The sequence below is a fragment of the Anomalospiza imberbis genome, chromosome 3 (genome assembly GCF_031753505.1).
Source record: "Anomalospiza imberbis isolate Cuckoo-Finch-1a 21T00152 chromosome 3, ASM3175350v1, whole genome shotgun sequence".
Lineage (NCBI taxonomy): Eukaryota > Metazoa > Chordata > Aves > Passeriformes > Viduidae > Anomalospiza > Anomalospiza imberbis.
The window spans coordinates 92,005,141-92,026,762 of NC_089683.1; the positions used below are offsets into that span (position 1 = coordinate 92,005,141).

Sequence of the window (21,622 nt, forward strand, 5' to 3'; positions counted from 1 at the left end):
GTCAGTGAGTAACTAAAGAGACAAACACATCAGGCTTAGGAAATGCATGGAGCTGAAAACAGCAAGAGGCAGGGAGAGTGTTCATTTGAAGTTTGCCCAGCCACTGCACATTTCTAGGCATCTGCTGCTAACAACGTTTAGAAAGCAGGCAACTGAGCTCAGTGGACCATTGATCTGAGCCACCGTGGCTGTTCTTATGTGCAGTGTAATCAATCAAAGCATCCCTCAGTGAGTCAGTAGCCTCCATTCACTAGGGAGTTTCAAAAATGCAAATGACTCATAAAATAATTTGGCTTCTACTTACAAATCAGAACTTGGAAATACCTAATTCTGCAGAATATCTTTTCACATGGTATAGCCAACACTAAGTAGTAATTAGACGGGAATAAAAACCCCACAATTGTTACTGGCTTATTAAGACTTTTCTAGGTCAAGGCAAGAAAATCTAGAAATACTGAGATGAGAAACAATTTGCATCATATTAATAGGTTACTATTTTTCTTCTGTCTACTACACAACTTCCATGCGTTTCAGCACATCTTCATTTTCATTAAAACCCAAAGCTTCCATGTTTTTTTTTTTCCAGCATCAGTACTGAGATTACTACTATATAAAAACCTTTGAAGAGACAGATCAATTTGGATGTCCCTGTGCAGGTCAAAATACAGAAGATAACTGCATATTATGTGTGGATTCTGCTCCTAAAAATAACAGCAGTTGTTGTTGCTACAGCTATGGCTTACTGCCTTCTGTCCTAGAAATACATCTAAAAGATAAGAATACAAAAATTCAGAAAATAACAAACCACCAAAACAAGATGGTCTTGAAAATGCATTTGGGAGATCCTTTACTACACATGTGTTATGGGGTTAGTAGTTTCATTCTCATATGGTGAAGAAACTAAATCCAAAGTGGATCTGACACGTTGCCTAACTAGTGTGCTCATTACTGCATTATTTCAATAGCAGTCTTCCCTACCATTCCTGGGAAAACTTCAAATGTTATTTAAAGTCACTTTTATGACAGATATAAAAGGAATGCAGAGAAACAGTATTTTACTTGATTACAGTTCCTGCACAGCATCTGCACTATTCAGCACTATAATTTTTCATATGCATTGCGCTGCGTTTCCTTACAGTAAACAGGGCCAGCATTTCCTCTGTCCTCAGCAGACCTCAAGAAAGGTTCTAAGTGCTTATTCGAGCAACATGGGCAGAGGCACAGGATTGTTGCCGCAGCTGGTAAGCAGCGGTGGGTCTGTCAGCGAGGGCTGCAGGGCGGGCAGGTCTCCCACCCATCTCTCAGGCCGGCTCTCCTCAGCAGAGCACTTTCAGCTGCATTTTAAAACCTTACAATGTTGAAATACTTGCTTGGGTGAGCAGGGTTTGGTTTTTTTCTGTAAACACTAAGCATGGTGCTACTGCCCTTGAAATATACTATGGCATCTTGAAATATACAGCAGCTCTTTCTCGGCCCCTTTGACCTTGCAGGAACACACGGTGATCCCAGGGAGAAGACCACTTTGAGTTCGAAGGGATCCACAAGGATCATCAAAGTCCAACCCCTGGCCCTGCACAGGACACCCTCGATGGTCACACCTTGTGCCTGAGAGCGTTGTGCAAATGCATCTTGAACTCTGCCACACTTGGTACTGTGACCACTTTCCTGGGGAGCCTTTTCCAGTGCCCGACCACCCTCTGGGTGAATAAACTACTGCACGAACACAGTGTTACCTCCATTTAAACGCTTCTAAAGCCCCAATCGGGCTGCCTACGCGCGGGTTTTGCTGCGCTCCGGAGCGGGCGCTGCCCCGGCGGGGAGCGCGGGCTGGGGGCCTCACCCGCCCGGGGCCGCGATGGCGGCCGGGCCTCGGCGTCGGCTGCCCGGACTAAACATGGCCGCGGGCCCGGCCCTGGACTACAAGTCCCAGGAGCGAGCGGGAGGGCGCGGTGCGGCCGCAGCCCGTGCGGAGGATGAGGCGGCGGCGGGGCGGCCGGAGCGCGGCGGCCGGAGCTGGCGCTGCCCTGGGCTGACCCCATCGGGGGGCGCCGGGGCTGCGCGGGGCCGGTAGCGGGGCCCGGGCCCGCCGGGAGGTAACCGGGGCTGGGGGCGCTGGTGGCGCTGGTTGTAAATGCCCGCCATTAGGCCGAGCAGGGCCGCGGTAAACAGAGGACAGCGCGACGTGGGGCGTTCTGCTGCCGGGGATGGGGGGTTGTGGGACCGGGGCTTTAGAAGGGAGCAGTTTCTCAGTGCTTTTCTTTAAAGCATGTGGTTCAGGGGTTGTTGGTTTTTTTGGTTTTTTTTGTAAAGGAGTGATGCCTCTTTTTGTTCCGCTGTAATGCTGTGGTGTCCGGGGGGTGTTTTGTTTTTGTGTCTGCCGGACTACGTCTGGTGCGCTGTGGCGGCGATTAGAGGGTGTCCAAAGGAGGGCAATGAAGATGCTGAAGGGAATATATGTGAGGAGCGGCCGAGGTCGTTTTCAGCCTGGAGGAGACTGAGGGAGACCTCATGGCAGTCAACAACTTCCTTATGAAGGGAAGAGGAGACACTGATCTCTTCTCTGTGGTGTCCAGTGACAGGACCCGAGGGAATGCCCTGAAGCTGTGTCAGGGCAGGTTTAGGGCTGGATATTAGAAGAACGTTCCTCACCCAGAGGGTGGCTGGGCGCTGGAACAGCTTCCCCAGGGAACAGCACCAAGCAGCCTGACAGTTCAGGGAGCCTTTGGACAATGCTCTCAGGCACATGCTCTCAGGGTGTCCTGTGCAGGACCAGGAGTTAGACTCGGTGATCCTTGTGGATCCCTTCCCACTCAGCATGTTCTGTGATTCAGTGATTCTGTATTTTGGCTTATTTGCTCGGCTGAATGGCAGCTGGGAGGTTCTCACTTCAGTGCAACTTCAAGCATACCAAGCTTTGATATCTTTTGCTTAGAAGCTCAAAATATACCTTATTTAAACAATAAGGAAGCTGAGATTCTATTGTCACTCAGCCTTCCTTCCTGTGATTTTGTTGAGAGACAGATTTCTTTCTTCTAAAGAAAAAAAAAAAAAGAAAAAACCCCACCTTTTTTCATGGCTTTAGTTGCTGAGCTGTAGTTTGCTCTCCTGGAAAAGAAGTAAGAATACAGATTTAGTCTTAAGCTGGTGCTAGTGATGCATTGAGACTTAGTACCTTTATTTCCCTGTTGTGTTGGCATTGGGATTTGAGCCAAATCAATGGCTTTCCAAACAAAGTTCTGACAGCTTGCAGGAAAGTGGTTCTCATTCCTTACAGATAGCCTTATGATGAAGTTAATGCAGCATGCAAAAATGACCTTTTGTAAAGGTCATTCCTCTGAGCACTTGAAAGATCTGACACTTGAATTCAACAAGGCAGAAAATGAATTTTAAATCATTACTGAGACAGATAGGGTTTGGACACTAAATGGCACTTGTAAATCTGAGGGGGGGAAAGGATGCAAGATCACTTTGTAATGTCCTATTTTGCATATGATTTAGATAAATGTTTAAATACCTTGTATATAAGTGTTTGAATATCTTGTATGCATTAACTTGTAGAGAGAGAGTATCTTCTGTAAGTCTTGACCAGGATGACCTTGCCTCCACAGCTTTCTACAGGCAGATGTAGTTGTGTGCTAGTAAAGAAACTTGTGCTTTTTTGGTAGACACTCCATGCTGCCCCGCCATGTGCAGAGGCTGGGCAGAGACTGGATCACCCACTGGAATGGCTCCCAGATACTTGTCTTGAACAGCCCAGTTTCCAGCTGTATGAGATGGGCCGGACATTATCCTCCCTGGGCCTCGTTTCCACTCCCCATTTCAGCTGATTTTTCAGCAAACTGGAGAGTCCCTCCATTTTTTGGACCTTGGAGACAATTTCAGAACTCTAATTGGCATCTTGATAACTACACACAAAGTTGTTGCTTTCATCTACACAACCCTAGTATGAAATCTGAGGGAGAAGAACCATTGACAAAGAAGAGAAGACTCTGTGCCCAGGATGATACTTCAACTCCTGAACAACAAACAGACTTGTCTAATCAGAAGGAAGTATCTTGTCTTTCTGTAGCACAGAATGAAGAAAAACACGGCAGCAAGAAAGGTAAAAGATGCTCTTTGCTCATTTGCCATGTTTATTTGTAATGCTAAATACACCAAATGAGTTAGAGATATGAGCAGTAGCGCCTGCTCCTTTTGAGTTACTGTTTTTCTTGGCACCCCTCTCAGGAAAACATGTCTTTAAAATGATCCAGTTTTGTAATGCTCTTTAGTCTGTAAACTTGTATTTTGTGCTGTCAGTCTACCAGAACTAGGTTCGCTGCACTTGGCAGTGGAGCACAGTCAGTTGTGTGAGGGATTGCCCAACCTGGCAAGTCCTGAGCTTGGTTCAGACAACACTCTCATGTCTCTGTCACCAGGTCATGTCTGTTAACTTGTTAGCTCTGAAAAGCAAAAAGATTTGGCTGACTTGCTTTAGGGCTGAGCTGGACTGGCAGTTGTATAGCTTCATTCCTTGTGCTCTACCTGAGCTCCTAAACTCTACTGGACCTGAACTGGTTTCTTTCCAGACCAGTTGAGTTATCTGTGACCTAGAAAACTGAGAATGAATGCACTGAGTTTTAATGGTGCATACTTCCAGTGTGATTGTGTGATTTTATTCTTACAGCTGTATTCTGCCACTGGCATGTTAGCAAGTTTTGTGTCAGATCACGTCTGACAGAGCAAGCAGCACATGTGTTTTTCCAGAAAAGTTCAGGAAGAAGTGCAGAGTTGTCTACTGGGCTTAGTAACAAACTTCCATGAAAACAAACTTCCATGAAAATTCAAAGTGTCTGTGTTAGCTTGTTACAGATACAATCTTGTACATAGCATCCAGATATTTTACTAAGTCTTGTGTATATTTACAGTTTTGTCTAGTGTGAGACAAATAGAGGGACACAGTCAAAATTGTTGCCCTCTTGCATAAATCTCTTCCTTAGCAAAACAAACTGGAAATTGTATTATGACTAAAAGGGGCAATAGATGTTATCAGCATCCCAAAGGGGCATTTGGACCCATAAGGTTTAGAAATATCATATTCATCTACAGGAGCCGAAGGAGAGGACTTTGCTTCGTGCCTTAATTAGTGTGTCCTCTCTTAACCCTAGTTGACTTTTATCAGATAGCTTTATCTGAGAGTGTGGTTGGCACTGTGGTCCTTTCCAGTCACCCTTTGTAAGGTGATGCTAATTAAAGATATCTGCTGAGGAGCAATGTGGCTTCTCTCCCACCACAGAAACAGAACTTAAAGCCTTGCTGTATTCATTGCCAACACTGTAAAGTCCTGAATAATCTAAGCACAGCAATGAAAATTACTACTCAAATAGGACAGGTGGTGACAGCTATAGCTGCAGTCTGCCACTGGTTGTTAGCACGGATAACTGGACCTCAGCTTGGTCTCAGATGAGGTCAGATATAAAGGGTGAAAAGCATCTCTGTGAGTTTTTAAGTGGAGTACATTTCTTAAAAAGTAATTGAATGCTTAATGATGGGTAATATGTTATTATAAATTTGCCTATTTACTAATCTTAAGTAGGCAATATCTACTTACTAAAATGTCTGAAAAAGGAGGAATTGGGGCCTTCTTCATAATCTTAGGGAGCATTTATACTAATACTAATAGTAGTACTAATAATAGTACTATTTACTAATAGTAAGTATGAAATTAAAAATGGCAGAAAGGTGGAGGAAGACTTTTCAGAAGTTCTTGATAATTCTGAAACTTAATAATTTCTTGATTTCTCAACTCAATGAGGAAAATTTCGTTTATTATTTGTTTTGAGACTTCTGTAGTAGACCCTGTTGCAGCTTATGGCTGCGTTTTACAGACTGTACACGCAGTAGAGGTGATTGATATATTCCTAACCCTTTGTTAGTCATGGATAGAGAGATCAACAAGGTGCCCATATGCTGCCCTAAGGAGTGCATCCCAGACTGGCATATACCATCTCAGCTGAGGAGGCAGTGGCACAAGGCAGTGTAAGACTCCCAACAGACTGGATTTGGCTCACCAGTTTGGCAGCCCTTCTAGAGGGGCAGGGGGTATAGTCTGATTGCAGCATTCTCCTTAAAACGTGCCAGCTCCCCAATTTCAAAGCCATTGAAATCCAGGGCATATAATGGTTTTGTGCTGTTTGTCTTGAGATTGGGATTTTTTTGTTTGATTTTTTTTTTCATTGATGCTTATATAAAATCGATCTTAAACAGAGGGTCTGAATCACTGCTAATTGAATAAAGTCTTAGAATTATTTAAGAGATTTGAAAGACAAATAGTTCTCAGTAGAATGATTTCCAAGAGCAGTAAGAAGTCATATGGTCTATAACATAACTTTTTTCTGTTTCATGTGCTTTTAACAGGAGCCATCAAAAGACACTGGGAATATTTCTGTCAGCAGAGTAAAACAATGAAAATCGCAAAAAATAAAGGATCTGACCAAAGCAGCACAGGAAGTGAGGCAACATTTGATTTTACAGTCATGTCCTACAATATTCTCTCGCAGAATTTGTTGGAAGACAACTCTCACCTGTACAAACACTGTAGGCAGCGATTGCTATTCTGGACATACAGATTTCCCAACATCCTACAAGAAATCAAAGAGCTGGATGCAGATGTGAGTAGAAAATGAGCATGTGGATATTTCTTAAGAACTGATAAACTGAAGTAGCAAGCAGGGGTAACTTGTTGCCCTTTGGGATCTCAGTCCTTTATCCCAGTGGTGGTTGTAGATCTGTGTTACTGCAGCATGCTGGGGGAAGGCTTAGAGTCCAACTCTAGACTCACAGCTAGAGCTGAACTCAGTGACCCTTGTGGGTCCATTCCAACTCAAATTACTCTGTGATTCTGTGAACTCTCTTAAATGAATATTTTGAGTTTGATCTTTGGTTCAGGTTCTTATAGTATGGAAGCCTGTTTTCCACCCTGTAGTACGCCATTTGCCTCTTCATCCCTTCTCCCTGAGCCTTCCTCTGAGCTGCTGAGAATGTAGGAGCGAGTTACTATTTTGATTAAATTGAATCTCTCCTCTGAAAATGTCTGTCTGAAAAAGGAGGAACTGGGGACTTCTTCATAATCTTAGCGAGCATTTTCTATAGAAGAGTGAATTCTTTTGTGGGATTATGGAATCAAAAAGCTTCTGAGTTTGCTTGTTTTAATAACTATACGGACTGGCCGACAGAGATATGCTGTAGTAACATTTTGATGTACTTACTAATATATTTTAATTGTAAACCTTTGCCTTAGGTGCTCTGCTTACAGGAAGTCCAGGAAGACCACTACAGAACAGAGATCAAGTCAAGTTTGGAATCCCTGGGTATGATGAAACTCTTAGGACCAATACATTGTCTTCTCTCCTTTGGAATGCAGCACTAGTTTTCTCAAAAAAACCTCTTGTTATAGAATCAACTCTTTTGCTATCACATGCAACAATGTTGTGTATCCTCTTTCATAAATTCATCAAGGGCTCTCTTGAAACTACCTTAATCATTTTTACCAGTATTGCTGTTGGGTAGCTCTTTAAGGGCATGTTTTTTCTGTCTTGAAGCCTTCCAAATATCAGCACTAAGTGTTATCCATGGTCAGTATATGTTCATTAGGTTTTTATACAAGTGCTGTCAGTCAGTCTGAATAGACTGTCTTGTCACTATCCCTCCTGTGATTTTATGGAAGGAATGTGTTGCTAAGAGTTGATTCCATGGTGGTTTAAACTTTTATGGAAGGAATGTGTTGCTAAGAGTTGATTCCATGGTGGTTTAAACTGATCTAAATCTTTTGTGCCCTGCAACACCTTCCAGTTCCAGGGCCCTGCTTCCATCCTGGCACTGGGTTTTGTCTGATGCCAGGAGGACACGGTAAAGGAGCAGCACTGGACTGATACTTTTTTCTTTTGTGGTTAATTGAGGTAGTCTAGCTCCCAGAATTGAGTGTTTGCAAAGAAGAGAGTAATGGCAGTACTGATTGAAATCCACTTGAACCGTGAAACAGCACTGTGAGGCCAGGCTTGTGGGGACAAGTGAGCTTGTAGCTACTGTACAGGAGGATCTGGAGCTTGCTTTAGCTCTTCCTTTCCCCATCCCTAGCTCCCAGATGTGTGTCCTGCCCCTTGTCCTGGGCTAGTTCTGGCACTCACTAGTGAAATCCACCAGTCCAGCAGAATACTATCCACACTAATTTTATTGTTCTGGGTTAGTTTTCTGTTGGATTACCGAGTTAGCAGTATGTGCCACAACAAGTGGAGAGGGGAATGGGAATCCCCTGTTCTAGCACTGGTGTGAGCTCAGGTCAACTCACCCTACTTCACTAAGGCTGTACTTCATGAATTCATGTGGTCTGGGCAGGGCAGAGAACATTTAAAAATGGCAAAAACTATATACTGTTTTAAGATCTATTTTTTTTCCCTACATAGATAAGGTCTTGTTTAAATCTTGTTTAAATCTTGTTTAAATCACTTTTACATAAAATGAAGAAATTGGCAAATCACTATTTCTAGATGGACTTGTTTGAACTCCAGTGCTGTCATTTGATAAGTGTCTCTGTTTCCTTGGTGAAAGCTTGCCACTTGCTGCTCACTGGATAATTGCATAATTATGTAAATACATTTGAGACCTTTGTTCCATTAATAATTTTAGACATTGACTAATGACTTAGCATGATGAAGGCTTTTGATTGGTAATGTTTCACTGGTATTACCCCTAAGTCATTCTTGTAGCATCCAGAAAAAACTTCAATGCACAAGGCCACTTTTATGTGCCTTGTGGGGGTTTCTTTGTTGTTTTGGTTTGGGTCATTTTCCAGATGAGGAGATAAGAACATGACTGGTATCTTAGAGTATGTAGATGTTTACACATTGCATAAGGTATTGGACCACGTTTCCTGTCCTGCCTTGCCTCAGCTCAGATTAGGGCAGAAGGAAAAGTGAACACAAGTTTATGTGAAATTCACACAGACTTTGGTACTTGAGACTGGGGGTTGACTGTGATGTGAGTAAATCAGCATGAGATCTTTCTGATTTGTTTGTTTGTTTGTTTTAAAATCTCTGTTTATACTAGAGTATTTTATGTTCTTAATTGCCTTTCTTGCAGGGTATCACTGTGAGTATAAAATGAGGACAGGCAGAAAACCTGATGGCTGTGCCATTTGCTTCAAAACTTCCAAATTTAGCCTGATTTCTTCAAACCCAGTGGAATTTTTTCGCCGTGATATCCCACTCTTGGACAGGGACAATGTTGGACTGGTGTTGCTGCTGCAGCCTAGATTTCACTGTAAAGCCAGTGCTGCCATCTGTATTGCCAATACACACCTGCTGTACAACCCAAGGAGAGGGGACATCAAACTGACCCAGCTTGCAATGCTCCTGGCAGAGATTGCCAGTGTGGCCTCTCAGAAGGATGGTTCTTTCTGCCCAATTATCATCTGTGGGGACTTCAATTCTGTTCCTGGCTCTCCATTGTACAGATTTATAAAGGAAGGAAAGTTAAATTATGAAGGACTTGCTATAGGGAAGGTAGGCTGTGCTTCTCACTTCTCACAAAAAAAATGGTTAATGCTGATTAAAGAGAAGTATTTGAGTGGTGGTGTGATTGTTTCCATTGAAGTGCCTCTCTTGGTGCCCTGTCAGCAGCCTGCAAAGCAAAAGTTACTGAATTTAAATAAGCTTGGCTATATTAACTGTGCCTTAGGGGACATCGTGTCCTCTCCCAGCATTCTGAAAGGAAAAACTCACCAACAATAATTCCTGAAATTTAGTGAATCCACAAAACGATTGTATTCACTGTGTTCGGATGATTTTATCACTGTGTTTAAGTGTCCCAGTCTTTAAGTAGGATAAAATAACCACTTAATCAAAAACCTACTGTGTGCTCTGTAGGAAGATGACTTACTGTAGATAAACTTGGTGGCTACAGTAATTGTAAAAGCAAAGCTGCAATTAGATGCTAAATCTCAACTCTTTAATGTTAAAAGGTGTCTTGTTGTGAGCTCTTGAATGCAGCTGTTGGATATGTCACATGCTATGTAATAGGAATGACTGAACTACATAAAATGAGGAAATATGACCAAACAAATAGCCCTGCTGGGTGTTCTTTGCTAGTGGGGACTTGGTTCAAGCCCCATTTGAGTTGACTTGCTCCCAGAAGGATCAGCATCCTGCAGCTGAAGTGTGTGCTGGGTAGCACTGTATGCTGAACCAGTGCTGTCACATTGCTCAACACGTCCTTGAAAGTGTCTCAGTGTCACGGGAACCATTTGGAAAAATTGGGCACCTGCAAAGAACTTGCTATGGATAAACAGAGCGAATGTACATAAAGGGTGTTTTACAGGGATTTGACTCATTATAAAAGAGTTATTCCAAGGGGATGGGCCTTTTCCTTTAAATTTCACAAAAATGTTCACTTATTTCAGGTTTGTTTGGTGGGGTTCTTTTGTTTTTTTAAATCATATTTCTGTCTGAAAAAAGCTTGTTTTCTTTCTCAGGTCTCTGGACAAGAACAGTTTCCACGGGGACAAAGAATCTTATCTATTCCAATTTGGCCAAAAAAATTAGGTATTTCACAAAACTGTGTATATGAAATAAAACAGCAACAAAAGGAAGAAAATGCAGGTCAGTTTTTGAATGAATGAATTTTTGTGAGCCTTTGAAAGTAGCATTCAGCTAGTACTGAAAACCATACATTCTGTTTTAGTGGGGGAAAAACAGTGAGTCTTGAGCCTGCAAAACTTCCTTGTTGGACTCATTAGAGCGTAAAGTTTATTCACTTAAACGTTGCAAATTTGAATCTGTATGAGATAATAGTTAGAAATTTCCCTTCAGGAATTGATGTGTAATGTTTAAACTCCTGTGTTTGCATCCTGAAAGCCAGCTGTGCTGTGACTGGGAGAGGGAGGTGAAGGAATGCAGCACATGGACATAGTGTGGACCTGCATTCTGCCTCAGTGTTTATGAATTATAGTGTTGGCACTTCATGGGACAGTTGGGAAAAGCAAGTGATTCCTTGCTGAGTATGGCTACATTTTTCATCCACTATTTTTTCCTTTGACAGGAAAAAACAATTTAAAATGAATGGGATATAATATAAAAGAGTCTTTAGAGGGGATGTTACTAATGGAACATAAGAATTTAATCCAGCTTGGTGAATTGTATCTTGTCTGCTGCAAAAAAATAAGTGTACTTAAAAATACTTTTTTTTTTACTGTAGCTTTTCTGTAGCTCTTCAACATTGGTCTCACTTATATCCTATTTTAAATATAAATTGAATTTATTTTTATTTTGCAGGAGAAAAATTGGAAGCAGCAAAACCAGACAACACTCAGGAGATTGTAATAGCATCTGAAAAGTATGTATTGGTAAAAATATGGAAGCCCCTGGCTGGTTACTTGAGGGTTGGTTTTGGTTTTAGACCAAATTTATATCTGATTCCAGCTGTGGATACCTGATGATCACCCAGCCTCGTCTGCCCTTTTGGCAAAAACATCATTGTTCATTTAAACATGAAAAGGCTGATGAGACAGCAAAAGACTACAACTGGAACTGATGGAATGTGTGTTCTTCAGGAACTTGCCGATATTTTTTCAGAATGCAGGGCTGAGGTGTCAGTGCTGTTTAGAGGGTACTTTCTGATTGCTTATTAAAAGAATACTTCTGGCATTTTTATCACTCATTGACATAAACAGAACATCATCCTGTGTAGGGACATGCCAAGAAACGTGTGAACTTCAGTCCTGTTGCAGAAGCCACGTTTTTAAAACTGGGAGAGGAAAAAAATAAGCCAGTGTTGTCCAGCTGCTGAAGTATTGGCACTTCTCTCTCTATTTATTGTTTTTGATGCACTGGTTTATGGATGTATAAAATCCTATAAAACAGTGTGAGACTGGGAGGAAGGAGGGAAAGGAGCTGGAAAGGTCATAAAATCTTCCTTGTCATGAGTTCTGTGGGAGTATATAAGTTCTTTGAGTCTGAGAAATGTGGAGTATTATGGACTTGGTAATACAACTTTCACTCAGAAGGAGGAAGCCATGGCTAGAATGCTGAGGAGGAAAACGTAACTGCTTTTTGAAAGCAAGAATATATTTTCATTTACCAAACTGGTAAAGACATATAAAGTAAGGCATAGAAGAAGGAAATTGCCCTCAATGCATGTATGGGATGGTAGGCTCCAAGCCAGCTATTTCTTACCAGAAATGAGATTGTGGTATCACTGCAGATAGTCATATTAGAACGCTTGGTGATTTTTGGTGATGAAAAAGGTGTCATGGCATTTCTGAGAGAAGAAGTAGATAACAAACAAGAGGCCCTATGCTACGGTTTAAATCCATAGCATGCTAAATGCTTCCTGCAGGACTTCTTCCCCTCATCTTAAAAGGGATGTCATGGAACAAAAGCAGAAATTACTACTTGTCTGTGTTGTACCAACTGGCATGTTTGTCTCTGCTCTGAATCAGGCAAGGTAACATGCTGATTATTTTTTTTTTAATTGCTTGGGTCTCAACCAGAACACATTGCAGCCTAGGTTTAAAATGCAGGATGAGGCAGGTACAGCAGGTACAGCTGAGGGTTGGATGATTTGTAGAGATGATGGAAGCAAATGTTTGAAATACAGGAGTTCTTTTGCTGAAAGGTGCAGTTTTGCAGTTTGCTTTCAAGATTGAAAAGACAGGTGAGACAAGATGGGCTGAACTGAAGAGGAACAGACAAATGATGGGGAGACAGAAAATGGGAGCCTGAGGGGAAGACATAAGCATAGCCTAACTTGGAAGCTTGATACCTCTATCTTAGGGGAGGAAAAAACCTCTAAAAATCTGAATTTCTCTTTATGCTGAAGGGTCTGGTTAGATGAGTTTCTGTTTTGTTGCTTTCATATGAGCTGCTTTCATGGACATTTCTGCCTGCATGTCAGGGAGAGATTGCTGAGTGAGGACATGTGAATGCTTACAGAATGTATATGGAGTTGAATGCTATCTATTGAGTAAAGTGTCAGCTAAGCCAGTTCTGATCAGCAATTTTACTTGAAAATGCTGCCTGCATTTTGCCTTCAGTGTTTTAGGCCTCTCACACAAAAGGCTACAGGATGGTTTGCAGGAGAGAAACACTAGTTTGCAAATCCAGATAATTAATATTGTTTGTGACCAAGAACTATTTGGTATTTCTTGATTGCTTATTCCTTCTTGGTAATGGAAGAAAATAAAATTATTTTCTTTGATGTCTCTAGGTTGTCTTCGAAATTGCGGCACCATTTTAAATTGTCTTCAGTCTATTCTCATTACTTCCCTGAAACTGGGATACCAGAAGTGACAACTTGTCATTCCAGAAGTGCTGTCACTGTGGATTATATTTTCTATTCTGCAGCAAATGATGGTACTGCTGACCAGCCAGGTAAAGAAGCCACCTTTTAATTTTCATAAATGCTAAACAAGAATATTTGTTTGCTGTTGTAAGAGAAGTGATGATTTCATCCACGTGAAGTTCCTCAGAGGTTCATGGTAGTGCTTTGAATGTCAGCTGTTACCTGAGAAACATGGCTGCCCTTGTCAGCTCACCACAGCTGGACTTGGAGTGCCACACAGGGCCACCCTTTTCATCTGACTGAACATTTCTGTGGTTCCTGTCTCAGCATGGATACAAGCTGGAGGTACAGGAAAGCAGCAGTGGAAGTAGCACCTGAGAAGTACTGCTGTCAGTAATGCAGGCCAGACCTACAGCAAGGCAGTATTCCCAATCATCTGATGAATACAATGAACAGCATTGTGATGTGCATTAAAACTGATAAACGAACCGTTTCCTGGCAATTTACTTCTCAGCTTGTCTTGCAGTAATTTCTGCCAAGTAACAGACTCTTGGCCTTTGCTCTGAGCACGGTCACTGGCACCGGCCCAGCTGTCACTCTCCGGTTTGCAGTTGCAGCTAAAAGTCACCAGATGGTGCAAGAAAGTCGCGGTACCTCTGAGGGAATTTCGTGACGGGTATCAGTGATTCTGCATGCTTTACTGCTCTGGGACTCGTTCCGTGGGTGCTTCTGAGCAGTTTGCTTTCCATGCCCTCATGAGTTCTGTGTTTCATGCCATCAACAAACATCAGTGCAGTGCTAGCACATAAATGTCTCTGCAGAACTTGAGCAAAGAAACCTGGATTCCATTCCTGCTCCACTGTACAGTGCCACTGATTTTTATAAATTAACATTGTTAATTGGTGGAATGAAAACACCACCTTCATCTCTTGTAACTTGAGACTAGATTGTTAAAATGCATTGAGTCAATTCACAAAAATCTCATTTGTCATAACATGCACAGCAAATGCTACCTTAATGTAAAATGGCAAATACAAAAGCTTTGACTGAAAAACCACAATATGGGAAGTATTTAAATGACTTCTGAATGCCATGTGATTTAAGAGTGCTGTGTGATTGCAGAGTGCGTCCCTGCACAAAATTTAATCCTAATTCACGTTTATATATTTTTGTACCATCATTGCTCCAGCAAAGATACAGCACTTTTTTTCTTTCTGCATTTGTTTTTCAAATAGATTGTTCCCACATCAGAGCACAGAATGGAACCAAACTTGAATTTTCCAACTACTTTAAACTAGTATAGTTTGTATTCATGAGCTCTTAGAAATTAAGCCGTTGTTTGGCTTTTCAGTTTTCTAATGACCTGAGCCTCTGTATTTAAAATTGCCAAAGTCTGTACAAGTGAATTTTAAATGTGGTCTAGGCTCAGTGATTGTTTTTTTTTTCCATTTAAAGAGTTTTGTTTTAAAATAGTCATGCTTTATTTTGTCATGTTTAGCCAAATATGTGGTTTGGTATTCAGGATTTCCTGTAACCAGGGTTCAGTATCTACCTGAGTCCTGCAGGGCACAGTTTTGCTGAGTGTTCTGAGTGACATTAACCACTGCGTGCAGACCAAGCTCTCTGTGGCACCAAACTGCTCCTTTGTAGATGTGCAGGTGCTGTCCTACATGATAAATTTGTCTCAAGACCTGGTGGACATGTGCTCTAGAGCTGCCAAGAGATCTTTGCAGTAAAAAAGCTTTTCTTTAGAGCAGCAAACAGCTGCTGGGTTGTTGAAGGGCTGGAAAGTTGGCAGATGGCAAAGGATGAAGCTGTTGAACTCTCTGAGGAGTTCAGCAGTTGCTGGAAAGTCCTTTAAAGTATCTCTTGGGAAGCCACTACAGGAGTCAGCCAGGAAGTTCTGAATTTGCTGAGAACTTTCACACAGAAAGGATTTCTGTCAAAAGTTACAGCTGCAGTTTGTGCTGGTCCTGAAAGCACTAAACGTGCCCAGTATCATCTCTGCACTCTGAATGCAATAGGTAGGGTTGCTGAGTAGTTGTCTAACTTGAATACAATAGCTCAGACAATCTAAATTGTACACACCATGGAAGGATTTCAGTGGAATTTCTCCACCTGAACTGAAAAAGCTGATTGCTCTTTGATGATGGGCCAATCATGACGGACAAATCTAGTGGCCTTTAGTGGCAGGGTTACAGTAATCGTGGAAAAGGGAAGAACAACTGAACATCTACCTGGGCTTGTGCAAGGCATTTGACATGGTCCTGCCCAACAGCTGGAGAGATGGATTTGGTGGCTGCACCACTCTATGAATTGGCTGGAAACAAACAGTTGCCATCAATGCCTCAATGTCCAGGTGGAGACAAATGGCATTCCTCGGGGATCAGTATTGGGACCAACGCTGCCCTATCCCTGCAGGTGTCCAAGGCCAGGTTGGATGGAGCTCTGAGCAAATTGGTCTAGTGGAAAGTGTCCCTTGCCCATGGCAAGAGGATTGGAACTTGATGGTCCCTAGGATCCCTTCCAACCCAAACCATTCTTTGTAATTGTGTAGTAATTGCAAGGCTTGAGTCATGTTCACTCTTGCATGAGCAGTGTGGTGTTTCATCTGGGGAAGGAGCTGGGAGTGGGTTTCTTAGATAGTTATAGGAATAGGTAGCAGGAGATAATGGAGATCCCTTTCTTATGATGAACAGTTAGAAGGGGATTAGAAAGATAGAATACCTTGATCCTTACGAGCAAAAGTGTCTGTATGACCTGCCTGCTGGGGAACTATGTGCTTGAGGATACAGAAATAAAATGTTATGTGAACCAGTAACTCTAAAAAGATACTTAACTTTGCAAGTGTCAGCTCTGTTTAGCAATGCTGTTGTCGAAAGTAATGGACTGAATTATATGAGGCTTTTTCAGAAGAGTTAAAGTGAACAAATAAATGCATTTTCCTTTTTATTTCTATTTACCCCTCCACAAAATAGTGTCCTTCTGAATATTTTGTGCTGTACTGATGAAACTCTATTTTGAGAGTCATAAAAGAATTTCTGAATTGTTTTATTGGTGATTTTGCATGGAACAGTAATGACTTTGGATTACTGCTGCCATACTGTTTTCCTCCTTCTGCATCTGTATGAATGTGTAATATTTAGCCCACACTGATGAACATTTCCTTTTGGTTTGTTTTTTCTAACAGGAGCAGAGGATTCTTTTTGTGGAGGTCTGAAACTTCTTGGCAGGCTAGCACTTCTAACAGAGAAAGATATTTGGACTGTTAATGGTCTTCCCAATGAAAATAACTCTTCTGACCACCTGCCACTGGTAGCAGAATTCAGGCTTACTGAACGGTGATATCCAAAGGACTTGTGATGTAGATAAAATTCCCTTTATCTTCTCTCTCATGGGATGATTATCATTATTTTTTTAAAAGGTTAATTCAAGCACTGCTGGTCCGGCTTAAATAAGATCTCCTGCATGCTGATTTATTAGTGTTGTGTAAAGTAGACTTTCTAAAGGGACTTCCTTTTTAAAAAAAAAAAAAAAAAAGTTTAATTTACTTTATGAAGTCTTTTAGGGAGAAAAAGGATTTTACATTAGCTTCCTCTTTGATAAAGGAAAACATCTGTGGCAGACTCCAAATGGCATTATTTTTCATGAGTATGTTGTAAATTATTTTTATTGTAAATCACAGTAAAAAGGACTATTCTGAGAACTGTGTGTTTCTTCAAGAAAAGGGGAATGTTTTTGTGCACCTATAGCATTTCATAATGAGTTGAAAATAAATGTTTTACTACAAAGTGCTTTGTAGACACTTCCATCTTAACACTTCTGCAAAGGAATTTACTCTGTTGTCAGTGCAGAGGCTGTAAGATTGAACTTTCAAAGGAAGAAAGGCATAGAGGCAAATACTTACGCTTTAAGAATTTGCTGCTTAAAATTCAAAGGGCTTAAATATAGGTAGCATCCACTGAAATATTTTTTTAAATATCTGAAATAAAGCTAAGCTTAATGAGCACACCACATCACAGGAAATTTAACTGATCTATACAGGAACAAAAAAATTAGTCCTTGACATCTTGAGGTTTTATACATATTGAACAATTGGTGACGGGGTGGGGTTTTTTTTCCATGTCATTATTGAAAAGGCCAGGTTCCATTTTGAAATGACAGATCCTGAGATTAAATTATCATGGTTTTATATTTACTCTCACTATGCACTCATAAATATTCTGTATAAAATACAATTTACAAAGGAATTTAAAAAACGCCAGACTGCCTGAATACGAAATGTAGAGTGGCAAAAAACAAATCTTGTAACTTGGTCAAACTACACATGGATATGTATGTAGAACCAACTTTGAAATAACAGAATTGTCTTTCAGTGTAGTGCTGGAAAACCTGCACCATTCAGACACAGTTGTCTCCCAGAAGCACTTGTGGAATTTTCATCTGTGTTGCCTTTCCCTGACTGCAGACAACTGCAATTAAAGAAGTTCCTCAGTCCATTACAAAATATGAGCACCTGCCAAAACATTCAGCTTACATTGCTGAAAATTTGGAGGGGGCTACTTTTATCACAGTCATAGGTAGTTGTAACTGAAGATCTTTCTTCTTCCTATTAACAGTGAGGTTGATGCTGAGGATGACAGCCTGTTTGATCCTGAATGCTGTCTGGTTTCAAGCATCTGAGTAATCTCATAGATGCCAGACAGAGGCTACAAGTTTCTGAGTACACCCACATTACAGCTAAAAACATTGTTCAGTTGTAGCAACCCTTGTTAAGAGCAAAAACAAAAAAAAAAAAAAAAAAAAAACAAACAAACAAAAAAAAACCCACAAAAAAACCCACCACACATAAGTCATAAAAAAAGACTACCATGATACTTTTATTGAAGTTTCATGCTGTGCATATACAAGTGATGAAAAAAAGCCCAAAAAGTCATGCATGTTTTTCTATACTATTTGACCACTTTGCTGTCACTTGAACCACACTTAAGACAAATGCCATCATAAGCAAGTTTCAAGAGAATATTTCAGCAGAACTTTACACAAGGACCAAAAGCAATTTGTCAACACACCTCTACAGCATTAAAAAGCTTCAGTATCAGTTAAGAGAAAATAAAGTGTAGAAACTATATACAACCATTATTTGACCTGTAGTAAACAATGGTTTAATAGAAAAAAGTTGCAACATATCAAATAACATTGTGCTATAGGATACAGCTGATCAAAAGTTTTTCCACATCATTTTATCCATGAAGTCATTAAAAAATTATTTAGGTCACAAGACACTGGGCAGCATGAAGTTTGAAACCAAAACTCTGCAGCTGATGTCAAATTACACAAGAATTTCTACCAAAAGAGTATTTCCCTCTCTTCAGCTTCACTCCTTAACCAAAAAAAATCCTTACTGTGAACACAGGAGTGGGAAAGTTTAGAGAAAGAGGGATGGGAAAGGCCTTCCTGTTACTGATATGGTAAACTTGGATAAAGAGGTGTCACAATTTTCAAAAGTTTTCTTTCTAGAGCTTCTGAAGTCTTAATTAGTAGAGAGCCTTTCATTGGCTGTAGAAGGTTGCTGGGTCTTGGCTTTTTCTTCCTGTCCTAGGCAGGTGAAATTCAGTTTTTTGAGCAATGAGGTCTGTGAACAAGCAATTCTTTCCTTCTGTATTCATTAATTTTCCGGCTGATGGAAGTGTTCTAGGCGCTTACATCATTCTATTTGAATAAGCATTACTGTCAGTCTCTAACAGCATCCATCTTCATGAAGATCCCAAGAGTAAGTGCCCAGGAGGAGAGGTACACCAGGCCCATGGCAGCATCATCTATGAGCACAGCACAAAGGGTAGAGGCTGGACATGTACAATAATCCAGTTTATATTTAGGCACCTAATGAAACATTTCCAGGAATGCAGCACTCAAATGCTTCCAGAGAACTTCACTAAGTCGAATGGTGGACCCCAGTGAGTCTAAACCACGTCACTTAAGAACACTGCTGTCCATCACAGGTCCTTAGCCAAGGCTTACAACAAAACAACTGAGCAGGGAGGAGGCAGACTAGCTTGATTTCCATCTATTTCAGTCATACTTCCTTATTCAAGTCTGACTAAGCAGTTGTTACTACAACACATATAGGAAAACTCCCTGCACAGCACAGCAGAAGGTTTAACTTCAGCTGCCATGCCTGATTTAATACAAGGTGTCAAGGCATCACCATCAGAGACTGCTCAGCCTTTCAAAGACAAAGTTCAAATTTGCACATAAATGTGGAGAGAAAAGCACAAAGACTCAGGTTAGCAATTCCCACAGTTTTTCCATTAATCCAGACACTACATATATGAGAAAAAAGCTGACTTGTCTCTACAAAACAGCAATCTCTATGTTTTGTGCTTCAGCGTTGTAGTTCAGAAAGACTAAAAGCTTGTAACAAAAGTGTAAAAAATTATGAAAGTTTAAAAATTCATTATTCATCAATTATCATAATTTAAAAAACCTCAAACCTTATACCTTGCCTAACAAGATGTCAGTGTTAAGAATACAGTTGCATATTACTATTACTTAACATCTTTTGGCAACATGCAGAAAATAATAGTACAGGTGGCAGTAAAACATCCAGTGCTGTTTTAATACTCCCAGTAATGCTGGGAAACAGTACAAATTGGTTAGAAAACAATAATACTGACAGTTTTGCATATCTATTAAGTCTAGTGAGGTAATATTGATACTTTAAAAACTTATGCCACTTCTTCACTGCTTGCTTTTATTGCTGAATTAAAGATTTCTAGTGAACATGATTTTTTTTAATTGCACTGCACCCCAGCACATCTTAAGAATATGATTTGTTAGTTATTCCAATGCACCCACCCAGCACGAGGCCAAGTTCAATTAACACTGGTACAAGGAAATTCTATTTGAAGAAACTCGCACCACTGAGTCACCTGCTACATGATGGGAGAGAAAAAAATCTCATATCCTGGCAAATCTAATTTTAGGTTCTCTTCACTGATACCTTTTCTATAAATTGAAATAAATACTGCCACCAAAAAAAAATTACCCCCTATTTTCTAAGTCAAACTTTTATTGTGAGAGTACATAAGTTAAAAAATAGTCCCATTCCTTTTTCCTTCCAAGGGAGTGCAGGTAAAGTGCAGCGGCAGCAGCAGGAAGCCCTCTGGAGTCCGTGGGATGGCTGTGCTAGATGCGGAGCTGGTAGCCCACCTCGTTGAGTGTAGCCAGGTCTCCTTTCTTGTCCAGAACCGCCGGCCTGCACACAGGGGAGGGAAGAGGGCATCTGGTGACCATGCAGGTGTGGAGAGCACAGCAGCCACGCAGGGAAAAGCTTGCCTCAGAGGAGGGCTGGATAGAGCTAAGGCTGTCATGTTAAACACAGTCCTGGTAAATCTGCTACAGGAACTATTGTGATAGAGCTATCTGTGTGTTGTCTCTGAGGCCATGCACCAGTGAAGTACAAGCTGTGGCATGCTGGGATGCAGGATGCGAGCCTGAAGCACCCCCTCCTCCTGACTTGAGAGAGGGCCTAAATGAGTAGCTAAGACTAGACACACCCCACCTGTCGTCCACCCGGGAGCAGGACTCCGGCTTTTAGAACAAAGCTGAAACAGCTGAGAGCAAACAAGCAGGGCCTCTCACATGGCCACTGCGTGTTGGCTCTCCCCCAGCCTGCCTGGCTGGGTCTGTGTGAAGGGCTGGAGCCCAAACAGAAAACACAGGGTGGACTCCCTTCAGCCTCCTGGCAGCCAACATTCTGATACCATTCACCTGAGCAATCACACACACACATGGATGCTGTTAGGCTATTTAAGTATTCCAACAGCCTGAACCAAAGGAAACCTTGAGCTATCAGTCTCTCTCTTTTTAGCAAGCAATGGAAAAGCTCCTGCAACAAAGTTGTCAAACCAGAACTATCCAGCTGATTTATAGTCTGGAAGGGTCTGAGAATTTATTGCAGGCTCTTGGCTGCTTTCACACTAAGCCGTCTGTTTGCTTTTCTGAAGACAGACATTGTTTAAAGCACACATTTCTCTAGTACTCTCTAGCATGTCTGCTGCCCTGCAGAGACACAGCCAAAGCCCCAGCAGTACAATGGGAGGCTGATCATGGCTCCAATGTTTTCAGCACCTCAGCCCTGGTTTCCAGCTCTGTGTGCTCACTCTTTGCTCGCTCTGCAGCAGATGTGACCCCTGAGTTTGCACAGCCAGGCTGGTGCTTATCTCCCTGCTGCAGGCTGCCAGCCCATTCCCGCTGGAGCAGCTCAGGGCAGACAGCAGCGCCCCAGGAGAGGCAGCAGTGTCAC

The 21,622-nt window shown here is 41.5% G+C and overlaps 2 protein-coding genes across 4 annotated transcripts in view; one reads left to right on the forward strand and one right to left on the reverse strand.

Annotated features, from left to right (window-relative positions):
* Positions 1-1,875: 1,875 nt before the first annotated feature.
* On the forward strand, positions 1,876-17,020 carry ANGEL2 (angel homolog 2). Of its 3 annotated transcripts, none has more exons than XM_068185718.1 (10): positions 1,876-2,093; positions 3,666-4,102; positions 6,397-6,650; positions 7,280-7,349; positions 9,118-9,539; positions 10,508-10,634; positions 11,307-11,367; positions 12,370-12,477; positions 13,240-13,403; positions 13,494-13,807. In XM_068185718.1, the coding sequence occupies exons 2-10, from the start codon at positions 3,673-3,675 to the stop codon at positions 13,520-13,522; spliced, it is 1,665 nt and encodes a 554-aa protein (XP_068041819.1). In that variant the 5' UTR covers positions 1,876-2,093; positions 3,666-3,672; the 3' UTR covers positions 13,523-13,807. The 3 variants fall into 3 exon arrangements, with proteins under 3 accessions (XP_068041819.1, XP_068041817.1, XP_068041818.1); XM_068185716.1 differs by lacking the exon at positions 13,494-13,807 and adding an exon at positions 16,505-17,020 and having other exon boundaries at positions 1,883-2,093; XM_068185717.1 differs by lacking the exons at positions 12,370-12,477; positions 13,494-13,807 and adding an exon at positions 16,505-17,020 and having other exon boundaries at positions 1,890-2,093.
* A 1,150-nt stretch (positions 17,021-18,170) lies between these two features.
* VASH2 (vasohibin 2) overlaps positions 18,171-21,622 on the reverse strand; it is a 34,298-nt gene continuing 30,846 nt past the window's right edge. The window contains exon 7 of the mRNA XM_068185719.1: positions 18,171-20,572. Coding sequence (XP_068041820.1) covers positions 20,503-20,572 — 70 coding nt within the window. The 3' untranslated portion in view covers positions 18,171-20,502. The remainder of the gene's footprint in view (positions 20,573-21,622) is intronic.